At 39.1% G+C, this 17,096-nt stretch overlaps 1 protein-coding gene across 1 annotated transcript in view; it reads left to right on the plus strand.

Moving 5' to 3' along the window:
- Positions 1–17,096, plus strand: part of LOC128931542 (vacuolar protein-sorting-associated protein 36-like) — a 38,033-nt gene that overhangs the window by 16,761 nt on the left and 4,176 nt on the right. The window contains 6 exon segments of the mRNA XM_078355541.1: positions 4,085–4,117; positions 4,231–4,308; positions 4,924–5,058; positions 9,389–9,454; positions 15,556–15,620; positions 17,071–17,096. The exon segment at positions 17,071–17,096 is cut by the window's right edge and continues 59 nt beyond it. Of these exon segments, the coding sequence (XP_078211667.1) occupies positions 4,085–4,117; positions 4,231–4,308; positions 4,924–5,058; positions 9,389–9,454; positions 15,556–15,620; positions 17,071–17,096 (403 nt within the window).

Raw genomic sequence — 17,096 nt, forward strand, 5'->3', positions numbered from 1 at the left:
CACGAAGTGTTGCTGTCACAGAGTGAAGATAACCTGATTTTTTCCCCTTAAAAGCCACTTGCTGTTTTTCCTAGATGGGCAAAGGATTTTTAAATTTTACTTTAAAGCCTGGTAATTTTGCTAGAATGTATCTGTGTATTAGTGATTCTCAGTTGTTATTCTTAGGTATATGCTGTGCTTTTTCAGTATATAGTTTCATTTCAGGAATGTTTTAACTTCAGGGAAATTTTTCTGTGTTAAAATTCTCTTTTTTTTGAGACAGAGTCTCATTCTGTTTCCCAAGCTGGAGTGCAGTGGTACAATCTCAGTTCACTGCAACCTTTGAACCTTTCCCAGGTTCAAGCAATTCTTCTGCCTCAGCTTCCCAAGTTGCTGGGATTACAGGGATGTGCCACCACATCTGGCTAATTTTTTATAATTTTAGTAGAAATGGGGTTTCATCATATTGGCCAGGCTGGTCTCAAACTCTTGACCTCGTGATCCACTCGCCTCGGCCTCCCAAAGTACTGGGATGCCCAGCCTATAATTTTCAATAATTGCTTTGATTCTTTTCTTCTGAGACTCCCATTAGCTGTATGTTGCAGTTTCACTGCCTGACTTCACTATTTGTGACACTAATGCTTTTCCTTTCTTTTTTATTTAGAAAGTTTTCCTCTTTTTTACCTTTCTTTGAAGGTTTTATCTGTTGTGTTTATTCACTCATACCTGTCTAGTGTAGCCTTTATTCCTGAAATGATTTTTTCCTTTATTTTTAATTATTTTCTGAATTCCGTCATCTATTTCTGATTTATATTGATCCTTCATAGCTTGTATCATCTTCTTAACATCTTTTAGCTTATTTTGAAATAAAAGGTTGATAGTAGGCCTTTCTATTATTGAAGTAGGCAAAACCCTCCCCATTTTAGGCACTGTCCTCAAATTGGCCTGCCTTGCTTTCTGGTGAATCCCTATTGGCCCTCTTGGGGCTCTCTCATTCTCAGGTGTGTGGTTACATTGTTGCTTTTCTTTTCTTTCTACTACCTAGATGCTAGCATCCTGCAGGTCTTGTGGCTCTTAGCAGTTTGCCCCACCTGCTTGTATCTTTGGGGAGCTTTGCTAGTATTCTAACACTTAGTATTATAGTGTATGTTACCTATGGGGTTTTTGGTTTTGAGATCTAGTTGCCCTGTCTGTTTTCATGTTGTGAACTGGAGAGATTGAAAAACGGTGCTGCCATAGCCACCATCTTTTCAGAATCGTCTATTCTAAGAAGATTGATAAAATTTCAACATTTTAGCATTAGAAGGCTCCTTATTATTCAGAGAAGAAATTGTCTCAGAGTGAGTGACTAGATTTGGAAGGAAGCAGAGGAGAATCCATGTCTCCTGGTTTGCAGGCAGTTGCTGGTGATGACAGTGCACCACATCATCACTGCTCTCTTTGCCACCTAGAAGGTGCTGTCACCATCTTTCAGCAGTGTCTGTCGCCGACCTCTTTATGTCAACACTTTTGGAGATGGCATGGAGCAGTGGGCTAATTTTCCATTATTTGTATTTTTCTTTCTGAATAGTGCCATTCTAACTCAATGGTTTGTTGAAAATAATGATTTTCTTAATTTATAAAGTAAGTTATTTTGTTTTGGTCTAATTTTCTTGGAGTCGCATAGCTCAAAGGATTCTACATAAGCATTGTGCTCCACCATACAGATCATTAATTTAATCATGCAGATCATTAATTTATTTAGCAGTGTTCCTCCCTACTTTGTGCCAGGCCTTGTATCAGAGGCTGTGGATACTGGGGTGATGCACAGACACAGACGGGCAAAGAGGCATTATTCAGTGAGAGAGGGAAACACCATTTCGAGGTGAACATACAGGCTGCAGCAGGGACATATAACATGATCCCTAACTTCTTTTGAGGTCATCGAGGGCATGTTAGCAGCAGGAATATGGAAGTCAAATGTTGAAAGGTGAATAGGCTTTAGCAGATGACTAGCATGGATAAGAACCCAGGAAAAGGGAATGGAAGATGCAAGGCACATTCGAGAGTACCAAAATGGAAAATCAAGAATACATTGTTACTGATGCTAATAGCCAAAGTGATAACTAAAAATAAGTAAGAAATCGTGCCATAAGTTAGCTTAGGAGGGTACTCCTGGTTTTAAAACAGGTGCGGTTTTTGTCAGAATTGAAGTGGAAATTTGACCATAGTTGTGGTAGAGGGATGCAAGGTTCCGTAAACTGGCAGATACAATTATCGGATGGCTATGTGTGTCTCTTTTGCTTTAATTTTTATTGTAGGTAGTTTCTTAACCCATTGTTGATAGTTGACTAATTTCAAATTTTACAATAATTATAGAAATAGAAGAGAGGAAGCTTTTGTCTGGGTTTAATAATCACTTAAATATTTATAGACTTTAAGGCACTAAAATATTTACTGTATTTTTTTATTGCCTCTGTGTAAGTTTAAAGGGCTTATTTATATATTCTTTGTCCAACCACTATTAACTTAGCGTATTTTTTCTACAGCAACATAATATAATAAATACAGTGATTTACCATATAAAATTTAAAAGTTTTGTCTTACCAGTTTTCTTAACACAGATAAAAGAAATCTATTAATGTCTTATATATTAAAAGTAAAAATCTGTGTTCAAAATGTGTGTTTAATTTTTGAAAACTAGGTTGGTGTGTGATTTGCCCTCTGTTTAAATGTTAGAATTGACTTACTTTCAGAGCTGGTGCCCAGAGTTTCTCATAAAGGGTTTCCTGCATCTGCCTGCTCTAGCTGATAAGAATCCAGTGTTTAAGCCTTTTGTATATGTAAGGAAATTTCTGTTAGGTGTGTGCACATTCCCCTTTGTTTTCAGTATTTAGTGAGTTGGCCATAAGAATACACAACATGCTATTCTTTTAGCAAAATCCTTTGGGGGATGCTTTCCTGCAGATGGGCATAAGCTGATCAGAGCAACTAGTATATGTTTCAGACTGCCATGTGGACTGGTATTTTAGTGAATGGCATGCTGCTTAATTGGTTTTAAGAAGTAACATCTGTATGCATCAATTAGATAAGATATTCTGCACTGGCAGTATATTTTCAGTAAATTGAAATAATTTATTATAAATATAATTAAATTTGAAAAGGCCTTTCAAGTAGTTATTTGCTGTAGCAAATTAAATAATTGATTCTATGTAGATACCTTTAGATGGTATTTAAATGTTTTTCTTTTGTGATAGCCACCATATCTACAAGTATAAAGGGGTTGATAGTCAGAGGCTGGACTTACTGTTTCAGTTAAATCACACCTGTGTTAAAGCCAAAATTATTGTGCCCAAAGAACTATTCCTGCAGCTGTGTATTGCAATTTTCAACCAGGAAAGCTTTATAGTGCTTTTGATTCTTGACTTCCTATTAGGAAATAATTTTAGGAAAAACCAGTGACAGAATTTCTTACTTTTGTCAAATAACAGTAAATAATATTTTCTGAACTACAGTTTATGTTACCCTTTGTTTATTTAATCAATAATAATTATTTTCTCTTTGAAAATGTGAAATTTTTTTACAGCTTGTTTGGAAAATTAATGGTTTTTTGTTGTTGTTGTTGTTTTTGAGGCGGACTTTCACTCTTGTTGCCCAGACTGCAGTGCAATGTCACGATCCTGGCTCACTGCAACCTTCACCTCCCAGGTTAAAGCAATCCTTCTGCCTCAGCCTCTGGAGTAGCTGGGATTATAGGCATACACCGACAGGCCCGGCCAAGTTTTTAGTATTTTTTTTTTTTTTTTATTAGCAGAGATGGGGTTTTTCCATGTTGGTCAGGCTGGTCTCAAACTCCTAACCTCAGATGATCAGCCTGCCTTGGCCTTCCAAAGTTCTGAGATTACAGGCATGAGCTGCTGCTCCTGGTCCTAAATTTATGGTTTTTAGCTAAAATGAAATTGTAGAATAAGGTAGGTGTATTACTTTATAAATATTTATTAACAAATTGGTATTTGTAAGAAAATTTCAAATTTTTATCATAGAGAAAAAATAGAGGGTACTTCATTGCTTTAAGTCATTTTAATTCTTTAGATGGATTTCAACAAAAATTAATTTCTCATTTCAGGCCTTTGAAGACCTCAGCAAACTAATGATCAAGGTATATGTCATTTATGCCTATTAAATTCATACCAATTATAATACAGTTTTTGAAACATTTTATTAGCAGACATTTTGGGGACAATATTGCTTTTCAGTCTTTTTATTTGACAGGCTAAGGAAATGGTGGAGTTATCAAAATCAATTGCTAATAAAATTAAAGACAAACAAGGTGACATCACAGAAGATGAGGTAAATAAGTTGCTTTTTTTAAAGGCAGTTGGAACAATATGACACATATAATGCAGTGAGGTTTCTGTGGTTTACATTGGCTTTCTGAATGTACTGTTTTATTTCTTTTGGGACTTGGGGATATGTTAAAGTACTAAAAGTCAATCATAAAAATTCTCTTAGTTCTATTAGGATTAAAGGCTATTTCAATGCCTTTTTTGGAGTGTAGAAAACAGAGATACTGAAATGTATAAGGAGTGGCTGTTTTATACATATTCCTAAGTTTGATGTTTGTTTCATTCAGATTGTCTACAGTCTAATCACTACCATTTTTCTAAGTTTTCCATTGTACTATTTGGTTGGTGTTATATATAGCACAGTTGTTATCAGAATCTCCTCTCACATCAAATTTATTAAATAAATAGAGTATCAGAGACCACGAGAGAAGTAGGATGGAGAATAATTAGATGTATGTAGGGAACTCCTGGAAATCTGTTCCCTTACAGTTCACAGCATAGAAACATAGTAGAAGGAATGGGTAAACGTAGAAATAGTTGAATGGAATTGAATGTATGATGGAATTTCAGATACTGGGGTAGACAGACTAATTCTGCATTTTCTCCTCTGTTATTATAGACCATCAGGTTTAAATCCTACTTACTGAGCATGGGAATAGCTAACCCAGTTACGAGAGAAACCTACGGCTCAGGCACACAGTACCACATGCAGCTGGCCAAACAGCTGGCTGGAATATTGCAGGCGCCTTTAGAGGTAAAAACTAAACCTACGTGTCTTTTTAAACTGTGTTAAATTAGCCCTATGTCATCAGAAATGTTAACAAGAGCATAACTCCTTTCATGATATGGTTATTGTCAATTGACATGTTTTTTTTCCTTTCAGGCATATTAAATTAGTTCACTGTGCTTATTATTCTTTGTCTGTAATTTTCTAAATTGTTTTTAATTTTTATTTTTGACATCTATAACTTTGTAAATGTATTTGATAGGAAGTTTTCCTTATTTTGCAAAGGAAATATATGATCTTCCTCTGTAAAGATAAATTTCACCTATCTAGTCTTTACTATATAGTACTATTAATCATTCCATAACACAGATTCATCTTCTTTTTTTTTTCAATTCCAGTGTACAGGGAACATTTGTTATGCTGAGCCATAAAGCACGCATAAAGTTTCCAAAGGTTTACAGTCATACAGATTGTATTCTCTGAAACAGTAAAATTCAGCTAAGTATCAATGACAGTTAACTGGAAAACCCTGAACTGTTATTAAATTAAGCAATATAATTCTAAATACATCAGAGCTCAAATAGGAACTTGTAATGGAAACTAGAAAGTATTTTGAACTGAATAATAATGAAAATATAATATTAAAACCCATAGCTTCTACTGAAGCTGTGCCTACAGAGAATTTTACAGCTTTGAAATGCATACTATTAGAAAATAAGGAAGGTTGAAATGAAGACTAGAAATATTTAACTAAAAAAACTAGAAAAAAATCCAGCAAAATAAATCTACAAAAGTAGAAGGAAGTAAATAATAAATGTAAGAAAAACTAATTAAATAGAAAACAAATGCACAATAGAGAGAAACAATAGAACCAAAAGTGGAATCTTGGAAAACAATAATAAATTTGACAGATCTCTAGCAAATAAATCAAAGGGAAAGCAAGAAAGAGGGAGATAACATGAGCAAATGAGAGCAAGCAAGCACACAATTCCAACATCAGAAATGAAAAAGGAACATTTCTACAGATTTTGCAGGCATGAAAAATATAAGAAGATGATATTAAACGCAACCTGCCAATGTTGTGTAGACTCAAGGCTACTAAACAAGTTCCTTCTGTAATTTAAAATCTTCCCATAAAGAAGTATTCAGGCCCAGATAACCTTGTGGGTGAATTCTTTCAAATATTTAAGGAAGAGGTAATACTAATCTTACACAACTTCTTCAGAGAGTAGAACAAGGTAGGCCGGGTGCGGTGGCTCATGCCTGTAATCCCAGCACTTTGGGAGGCTGAGGCAGGTGGATCACGAGGTCAAGAGATCGAGACCATCCTGGTCAACGTGGTGAAACCCCGTCTCTACTAAAAATACAAAAAATTAGCTGGGCATGGTGGCGCGTGCCTGTAATCCCAGCTACTCAGGAGGCTGAGGCAGGAAATTGCCTGAAACCAAGAGGCGGAGGTTGCGGTGAGCTGATATCGTGCCATTGCACTCCAGCCTGGGTGACAAGAGCAAAACTCTGTCTCAAAAAAAAAAAAAAGGAAGAAAAAGGTAGAATACTTCTAACTAATTTTAAGAGGCTAGCATTACCTTAGGACCAAAGTTTGAAAATGAAATATAAGAAATGCAAATTATAGGCCAATCTCTTTCAAAACCAGAAATATAAGAATTCTAAAAATGTTAGCAAATTGAATTTATCAATATATAAAAAGGGCAAATGCCCATCAATGATAGACTGGACAAAGAAAATGTGGCAGATCTACACAGTGGAATACTATGCAGCCACAAAAAATGATGAGTTCATGTTTTTTGTAGCTACATGGATGAATCTAGAAACCATCCCTCTCAGCAAACCGACACAAGAACAGAAAACCAAACACCGCATGTTCTCTCTCATAGGTGGGTGAACAATGAGAACACTTGGGCACAGGAAAGGGAACGACACTCACAGGGATAGGTTGGGTGGAGGGGATGGGAGGGAAGGGACTGGGGAGACAGGGAGGGACAACACCAGGAGAAATGCCTGATGTAGGCAATGAGAGGGTGGTGGAGACAGCAGACCACCATGGCATGTATATACCTATGCAAATATCCTGCAGGATGCAGGAAGTACACATGTACACCAGAGCCCAAAGTAAAACAACAACAAAAAAGACCCCAATAATCATGACCAAATTGGCTTTTGTTGAGGTTGGTTTGACATTTGAAAGTTAATCAGTGTAACTCATCACATTAACAGAAAAAACAGGAAAATCATATGACCTACTTATTGGATACAGAAAAAGTAGTTGATAGTGCAAAGGCCAGTTGCGATGAAAACTCGTAGCAAACTCAGAATGGAAAGAATTTCTTTTAACAGATTCATCTTCTAGTCTGATAGTATTTAGGCAATCAAAAGTTTATTAAAGCACTTGTATTAAAAAAGATTTCAAACCTATGACAAATAGAATAGTATAATGAATCCTCTGTGCCCATCATCCAGCTTCTTCTGTAAACCAGCCTCCACTCGAAATTATTCTAAAGCAAATCCCAGACATCACATCACTTTATCTGTGAACATTTCAGTATGTAACTCTAAAGATAAAGACTCGTTTAAATACAAGTATAATCTCATTTCATAATAGAAAAAATTAAAATAATTTCTTAACATTTTCTAATATCTAGTGTTCACATTTTCTTTCTTTCTTTTTTTTTGTTTTTTGAGTTGGATCCTCACTCTTGTTGCCCAGGCTGGAGTGCAATGGTGTGATCTCGGCTCACTGCAACCTCCGCCTCCTGAGTTCAAGCAATTCTCCTGCCTCAGCCTCCTGAGTAGCTGGGATTACAGGTGCCTGGCACCATGCCCAGCTAACTTCTTTGTATTTTTAGTACAGACAGGATTTTACCATGTTGGCCAGGCTGGTGTCAAACTCCTGACTTCAGGTGATCCACTTGCTTCGGCCTCCCAAATTGCTGGGATTGCAGGCGTGAGCCATCGGACCTAGCCTAGTTTTCACATTTTCTCTTACAGTTGGTCTGTTCCAATCAGGATTCATTGTAGTTTGTTGATTTGTTTCTCAAGTTTGTTTGCTCGTTTTTTTTTGTTTTTTGGTGTTTTTTTTCTTGAGACTGAGTTTTGCTCTTGTCACCCAGGCTGGAGTGCAATGGAGCGATCTTGGCTCACCACAACCTCCGCCTCCTGGGTTCAGGCAATTCTCCTGCCTCAGCCTCCTGAGTAGCTGGGACTACAGGCACGCACCACCATGCCCAGCTAATTTTTTTGTATTTTTAGTAGAGACGGCGTTTTACCATGTTGACCAGGATGGTCTCAATCTCTTGACCTCGTGATCCACCCGCCTCGGTCTCCCAAAGTGCTGGGATTACAGGTGTGAGCCACTGCGCCCAGCCCTGTTTGCTCATTTTTGATTTCATGGGTTCTTTCTTTTCCTGCCTCTTATCTTCGCCCCCCGCACTCTGTGTTGCTTGAAGAAATTATTCTGTAGCGTGTGCTTTTCCTGTTCAGTGTATTTCCTATAAACTGGTATTTATAATAAAGGTATGTTAGGGTTTTAAACAATTATTATTGCAAGACTATTTCATAGAAGCTGTTGTATACTTCCACCAAGAGATATATATAATGTCTGATTCTTTTTTAAATTTTTAAAAAATTTGTTATGATGTTAACAGCCATTGACAGTTATTACCTAGATCTGTTATTTCATTGGGGGTTGGAAAATGGTGATGGTCTTATTAATTCTATGCTTTCTTCATTTATTGGCTGAAATAAGTTAAAACTTCTAAATGTATTTTTTTGAAACATGGTGTAGAGACCCTTTTTTTCATTTAAGTAAATGTTAAAATGGTAATGAGGCCAGGCACAGTGGCTGACGCATGTAATCCCAGCACGTTGGGAGGCTGAGGCAGACAGATCATTTGAGGTCAGGAGTTCAAGACCAGCCTGACCGACATGGTGAAACCCTCTCTCTACTAAAAATACAAAAAAAATTGTCAGGTGTGGTGGTGTATGTCTGTAGTCACAGCTACTAGGGAGGCTGAGGCAGGAGAATTGCTTCAACCTGAGAGGTGGAGAGGTTGCAGTGAGCTGAGATCCCGCCACTGCACTCCAGCCTGGGAGACAAAACAAGAGTCTGTCTCAAAAAATAAAAATAAAAATAAAATGGTAATGACATTAAAGTACAAGTAGGGAATCTGAACTGCCTTGTGGTATCCGAATAGGTTCTCCTTTGTGTGAATACAGTTTTTATAAGCTTCTTAAAGAAATTTCAGATTTCTGATATCCCTGTGATTATGATTCCTGTTAAGAAATGCTAACCGGTGTAATTGTAACATAATGCTTTTTTAAAAATTTCGTATTTTAACAGGAACGAGGGGGAATAATGTCACTCACAGAGGTTTACTGCTTAGTAAACCGAGCTCGAGGAATGGAACTAAGAATAGAAAATTTAAATATTCTTTTAGCTAAATATAGACTTTCTTACTACAAATTCTGAATACAATTTGAGGAAGGATTGTGAATATCAAAGCTATTTTGAGACGCATTGTGGTACAGTGAAAAGAATACTGCCTTGGGATCCAGGAGGCAGATTGTTTTCCTGGTTTCAATAGTGATTTGCTTAGTGAGCTTCAGTAGCTTATTTAACATCTCTGAGACTCAGTTTTCCTTCTTTTTTGGGGGGGTCAGGAGATCAAAACTTTTTATATTTTTCTTTATAATTGTAACAATAATTGTACATAGTCGTGCCATGTGGTGTTTCAGTGCACATATACATTTTATAATGATCGAATCAGGGTATATTAGTCCATTTTTATGCTGCTGATAAAGACATACCCAAGACTGGGCAATTTTCAAAAGAAAGAGGTTTAATTGGACTCACAGTTGCACATAGCTAGGGAGGCCTCACAATCGAGGAGCAAGTCGCAGCTTATGTGGAAGGCAGCAGGCAAGGAGAATTGTGCATGACAACTGTTTTTAAAATGATCAGATCTCATGAGACCCATTCACTATCAACAGAACAGCGCAGGAAAGACCAGCCCCCATAATTCAGTCATCTTCCTTGAGGTCCCTCCCACAATATGTGGGAATTATGGCAGCTACAAGATGAGATTTGGGTGGGGACATAGATTCAAACCATATCACAGGACAATTAACATATTCATCATTGAAACATTTATCATTTATTTGTGGTAATAACATTCAAAATAAATCTTCTCCTGTCTGTCATATGCAATCACAGAAAAGAACAAAATAATTCTTTTTTTTTTTTTGAGACAGAGTCTTGCTCTGTTGCAAGGCTGGAGCGTAGTGGTGCCATCTTGGCTCACTGCAACCTCTGCTTCCTGGGTTCAAGCAATTCTCCTGTCTCAGCTCCCCAAGTAGCTGGGATTACAGGCTTGCGCCACCATGCCCAGCTAATTTTTTTATTTTTAGTAGAGACAGGGTTTCACCATATTGGCCAGGATGCTCTTAATCTCTTGACATTGTTATCTGCCTGCCTTGGCCTCCCAAAGTGCTGGGAACGTGAGCCACCGTGCCCGGCCAAGATAATTCTTTTGTGGGAACATGGGTGGAGCTAGAGGTTATTATCCTTAGCAAACTAGTGCAGGAACAGAAAGCCAAATACCCATATTCTCACTTATAAGTAGTAGCTAAATGATGAGAACCTATGCACACAAAGAAGCAAACAGCAAATATTAGAGTATACTTGAAGATGGAGACTTTTAGGGGTGGGAGAGGAACAAAACAGATAACTATTGGGTTATTGGGTACTGGGCTTAGTATTAATACCTAGGTGATAAAATAATCTGTACAACAAACCCTAGTGACATGACTTTTTTGTGTAACAAACTTTCACATGTATCCCCAATCTGAAATAAACGTTTTTTTAAAAAAACAAAGAATCAACCTAAGTGTCCATCAATGGATGAATGGATAAAGAAAATGTCAGATACATACAAATGGAATACAATTCAGTCATTAAAAAAAAGAATGAAATCACATTATTTTCAGCAACATGGAGAAACTGGAAGTCACTATATTAAGTGAAGTAAGCCAGACACTTAAAGACAAATAGCGTGTGTTCCCACTCATTCTAATGGAGGTAGAGAATAGATGATAGGTATCAGAGACTGGGAAAGGTATATAAGTGGAAGAGGGGAAGAAAGAAGAAAGGTTGGTTAATGGGTACAAACATACTGTTAGATAAGTTCTGATATTCAATAGCAGAGGAGGGAAGCAGCAATGTATTGTATATTTCAAAGTAGCCAGAAGGGAGGACTTGAAATGTTCCTAACACAGACACGATAAAAACTTGAGGTAATAAGTACCCCAAATACCCTGACTTGATCATTACACATTTTATGCATGTGTATTAATAAAAATAACCCCTATACCCCATTAATATGTAAAATATTATGTATCAATAAAAAGTCCTCAGGGCTGGGCTCGGTGGCTCATGCCTGTATTCCCAGCACTTTGGGAGGCCGAGGCGGGAGCTTTGCCTGAGGTCAAGAGTTCAAGACCAGTCTGGCCAACATGGTGAAACACGGTCTCTACTTAAAATACAAAAAAAATTAGCCGGGAGTGGTGGTGTGTTCCTGTAATCCCAGCTACTCAGGAGGCTGAGGCAGGGGAATTGCTTGAACCAGGGAGGTGGAGGTTGCAGTGAGCTGAGATTGCGCCAGTGCACTCCAGCCTGGGAGACAGAGCAAGACTCCATCTCAAAGAAAAACAAAAACAAAAACAAAAAAACGATGGTATTCAGAAACAGAAAAAAAAAGAAATATACACGCATTGTCATTATCTAGTCACCCTGTGTAATATAGCAACAGAACTCATGCTTCCTAACTGTAACTTTCTTTCTGTTGACTTATCTCTCTCCATCCCCTTCTCCTGCCTACCCTCCCCAGTCTCTGGTAGCCACTCTTCTACTCGCTACTTCTATGAGATCAACTTCTTTTAGAGTCTACATATAAGTGAGATCAAGTCGTGTTTGTCTTGCTATGTCTGGCTTATTTCACTTAATGTAATATCCTCCAGGTTCATCCATGTTGCTGCACATGACAGGATTTTATTATGTTTTGTGCTGAATGTATTTCATTGTATATATATATATACCTCTTTTTTTTTAATCTTTTTATTTTTTGTTTTGTAATTTTGAGACAGAGTATCACTCTGTAGAGCATAACAGCACAATCTTTGCTCACTGAAACATCTGCCTCCTGGGTTCAAGCAATTCTTGTGCTTCAGCTTCTCAAGTAGCTGGGATTACAAGGGTGCACCACCACACCAGGAGAATTTTCATACTTTAAGTAGAGACAGGGTTCTGACCATGTTAGCCAAGCTGCTCTTGAACTCCTGACCTCAGGTGATCTACCCACCCCAGCCTCCCAAACAAAGTGCTGGGATTACAGGCATGAGCCACCAGGCCTGGCCCCCCAAATTTTTGTTTTTTATTTTTATGGATACATAATAGTTGTACATATTTATGGGGTACATGTGAAATTTTGATACAAGCATATAATGTGTAATGAACAAATCAGGGAAATTGAGGGTCTGTCACCTCCAGTATTTATCACTTCTTTGTGTTAGGAGCATTCGATTTCCACTTTTCTAGTTAGTTTAAAATATACAGTAAGGCCAGAGGTGGTGGCTCACGCCTGTAGTTTCAGCACTTTGGGAGGCCAAAGTGGGCAGATCACCTGAGGTCAGGAGTTCAAGACCACCCTAGCCAACATGGCAAAACTCTGTCTCTACTAAAAATACAAAAATTAGCTGGGTATGGTTGGGGGGCACCTGTAATTCCAGCTACTTGGGAGTGTGAGGCAGTAGAATTGCTTGAACCTGTGGGGTGGAGTTTGCAGTGAGCTGAGATTGTGCCACTGTACTCCAGCCTGGGCAGTAGAGCTAGACTCCATCTCAACAAATAAATTAAAAAAAAAAAAAAAAGAAATATATAGGTCGGGCACGGTGGTTCACGCCTGTAATCCCAGCACTTTCTGAGGCCAAAGCAGGCAGATTATGAGGTCAGGAGATCAAGACCATCCTGGCTAACATGGTGAAATTCCATCTCTAGTAAAAATATAAAATATTAGTCAGGCATGGTGGCATGCGCCTGTAGTCCCAGCTGTTTGGGAGGTTGAGGCAGGAGAATTGCTTCAACCCAGGAGGCGGAGGTTGCAGTGAGCTGAGATTGCACCACTGCACTCCAGCCTGGGTGAAAGATGCAAGACTTTGTCTCAAAAAAAAAAAAAAAAAAGAAATAACATACAATACATTATTGTTAACTATAATTACCCTATTGTACTACTGAATGCTAAATCTTATTCCTCTGTCACCTTTTTTTTTTTTTTTTGAGACAGAGTCTTACTCTTGTTGCCCAGGCTGGAGTGCAGTGGTGCAATCTCGGCTCAGTGCAACCTCCCCCTCCCTGGTTCAAGCAATTCTCCTACCTTAGACTCCCGAGTAGCTGGGATTATAGGCACCCACCACCATGCCTGGGTAATTTTTGTATTTTTAGTAGAGATGAGGTTTCACCACGTTGTATATGATAAAGCATATAATGTGATCTGTCCACCTCAGCCTCCCAAAGTGCTGGGATTACAGGCTTGAGCCACTGCGTCTGGCCTCTTATTCCTTCTAATTGTATTTTTGTACCCATTAAGCCAACCTCTCTTCATCCCTCCTTCCCCACTACTCTTCCTACCCTCTAGTAACCATTTTTCTACTCTCTATCTGCATGAGATCCATTTTTTAACTCCCACATATGAGTGAGAACGTGGGATATTTGTCTTTTTGTGCTAGCTTACTCCACTTAACAGTGTCTTCCAGTTCCATCCCTGTTGTTGCAAATGATGTCGGCTATGGTGAATAGCGCTGCAATAAACATGGGAGTGCAGATTTCTCTTCCATATACTCCTTTCCTTTCTTTTGGATGTATACCCAGCAGTAGGATTGCTGGGTCTTATGATAGTTGTTTTCAGTTTTTTGAGAAATCGCCATACTGTTTTCCATAATGGCTGCACTAATTTACCTTCCCACCAACAGTGTGTCAGAGTTCCTTTCTCCACGTCCTTGCCAGCATTTAGGGACCCAGTTTTCTTACTTTTAATATCAGTATTTCGACTGAGTGAAACTGTTCAGCTCTAATATTTTCTGTTTTTATTGTGATAAATAAGGTTGTTCAGGAAGGCTTTCCTTTGCAATAGTTAACTCCTCTAAATCAACTTGGTTGGAACAAGTTGCCTTGTAGATAATGCAGAGGGAAAGCTGCCCCACCCCTTTGGCTGTGTATCAGCAGTGGCTATTCTTCAGCTGCCCTTGCTCCTTTATGTCCAGGTGTCCTTGGCCTCCAAGACTGTCCAGGTACTCTTTGTGCCCAAACAGTTACCTCCATGCAAATGGCTCACCCAGTCCCATGAGTTAAGCCCTGCTCTGTGTTTTTATCTGAATACTGATCATAGCTGCCATCAGTGAGTACTTACCATCCACTGGACACTCTGCACATACACGTTTATCCTCCCAATAACTCAGTGACATGGCTGCTCTTACTGTCCCATGTAGGGGATAATTTGGAGATTAGGAAATTGAGGCTTAGAAAGATGAAATAAGTTGGCCAGGTGCAGTGGCTTATGCCTGTAATCCCAACACTTTGAAAGCCAAGGTGGGTGGATTACCTGAGGTCAGAAGTTTGAAACCAGCCTGGCCAACATGGTGAAACCCTGTCTCTACTAAAAATACAAAAAATTATCTGGGTGTGGTGGCACATGCCTGTCATCCCAGCTACTCGGGAGGCTGAGGTAGGAGAATTGCTTGACCTTGGGAGGTAGAGGTTGCAATGAGCTGAGATCATGCCATTGCACTCCAGCCTGGGCAACAAGAGTGAAACTCTGTCTCAAAAAAAAAAAAAAAAAAAAAAATGGAAAGATGAAAGAAATAACTTGAGCAAGCCCACAGCCAGAGACAGTGGTTTGACAGGTATTTGGATCTAGGCTGGACTGGCTTTGGAGCCAGACTGTGGGACTGAAAGCCGTGCTTGTTATCACCACACTATGCTGATTTGTTAAGGCTGCACTGTTCAAAAAGCCACATCACATGGTGACTGGGGACTTGAAATGTAGTTAATCCAAATCAAGATGTGCTGCAAGTGTAAAATGCACCAGATTGAAAAGACTTTGTACAAAATAAGGAAATGTTAAACATCTCATTAGTAATTTTTTGTGTTGTTTATATGTTACATTGGTTCTATATTCAATCTACTGGACTAAATAAAATATATGCATTAAAATTTCACGTGTTTCTTTTTACTTTTTAATGTGGTTACTATAAAATTTACAATAACATATGTGGCATGCAGATTTGATTGGGTAGTACTACTTTAATGAATAGAAGTCTTTGGCTCCTTTGTTAATCTTTTTTGCTTTGTAGTGATTAAATCACATAAAATTATTGATAAAAATTTTTAAATTTACTCTTCTGTTTTAGTGATCATTACAATTGTATAGCATTACTGGAATTTTTTTTCCCTCTTAGTTGCTCTCACCCGAAGATTTAGTGAATGCATGCAAAATGCTGGAAGCACTGAAATTACCTCTCAGGTAAAGGAACCTCTGCAGGAAGTTCGCCACCTGCAACCCTGATTCTGCATGGGGTAGATGGGAAAGGCCAGCCAAGTTTGCCATCCCTAGTGTCAAGCCAGTATATTGCCTTCTTGCAATTATATTATTTCATCTTTATCAGGGCTGGGCATGTTCTTACAGGACCAGTAGTCAGACTCTTGTGGATTTGGGGGAATGAGATAGGGTGTGGTTCTGCCCATGAGGTTAGAATAACTAGCCCCTCTTCCCTTAGACATTTTGTGTTAGTCTCTGGAGATGTTCAGCTGTGAATTTTGTTTTTCTTATTCTTTGGTTTAAAAAAGTAGCCAGGCGGCCAGGTACAGTGGCTCACGTCTGTAATCCCAACACTTTGGGAGGCCCAGGCGGCTGGATCACCAAAGTTCAGGAGTTTGAGACCAGCCCAACCAGCATGGAGAAAACCTGTCTCACTAAAAATACAAAATTAGCTGCGCATGGTGGTGCATGCCTCTAATCCCAGCAACTCAGGAGGCCGAGGCAGGAGAATTGCTTGAACCCGGGAGGTAGGGGTTGCAGTGAGCCAAGATCGTGCCATTGCACTCTAGCCTGGGCAACAAGAGTGAATTTTTTTTTCTGTCTCAAAAAAAAAAAAAAAAAATTAGCCAGGCATTTTATTTAGCATGTAGATTCTAGTTCATACTTTTATTTTCTGTGTATTCATGAGCTGTTTAGCTATGCCATCATTGCTTGTGTTCGATAGGTTTTAAATGCTGTTTCGTTGAATATTACCCTCATACCTGGGCATAAAAGAAGGTTTAGCGGCCGGGTGCGGTGGCTCACGCCTGTAATCCCAGCACTTTGGGAGGCTGAGGCAGGTGGATCACAAGGTCTAGAGATTGAGACCATCCTGGTCAACATAGTGAAACCCCGTCTCTGATAAAAATACAAAAAAATTAGCTGGGCATGGTGGCGCGTGCCTATAATCCCAGCTACCCAGGAGGCTGAGGCAGGAGAATTGCCTTAACCCAGGAGGCGGAGGTTGCACTGAGCCGAGATCGTGCCATTGCACTCCATCCAGCCTTGGTAACAAGAGCGAAACTCCATCTCAAAAAAAAAAGAAGGTTTAAAAGATGTGCTCCTGGCTGGGCACAGTAGCTCACGCCTGTAATCCCAGCACTTTGGGAGGCCAAGGTGGGCAGATCACCTGAGGTCAGGAGTTTGAGACCAGCCTGACCAACACGGAGAAACCTGTCTCTACTAAAAATTCAAAATTAGCCGGGCATGGCGGCGCATGTCTATAATCCCAGCTACTCGGAAGGTTGAGGCAGGAGAATCACTTGAACTCAGGAGGCGAAGGTTGTGGTGAGCTGAGATCACACCATTTTACTCCAGCCTGGGCAACAACAGTGAAACTCAGGGGTTGAATATCCTAGATAATTCCTGGCTTTGTTCTCACACCTGTGGTTTTCAGGCTCCCTGTGTTTGACAGTGGCGTCA

Source organism: Callithrix jacchus, chromosome 1, assembly GCF_049354715.1.
Source record: "Callithrix jacchus isolate 240 chromosome 1, calJac240_pri, whole genome shotgun sequence".
In the NCBI taxonomy this organism is placed as follows: Eukaryota; Metazoa; Chordata; class Mammalia; order Primates; family Cebidae; genus Callithrix; species Callithrix jacchus.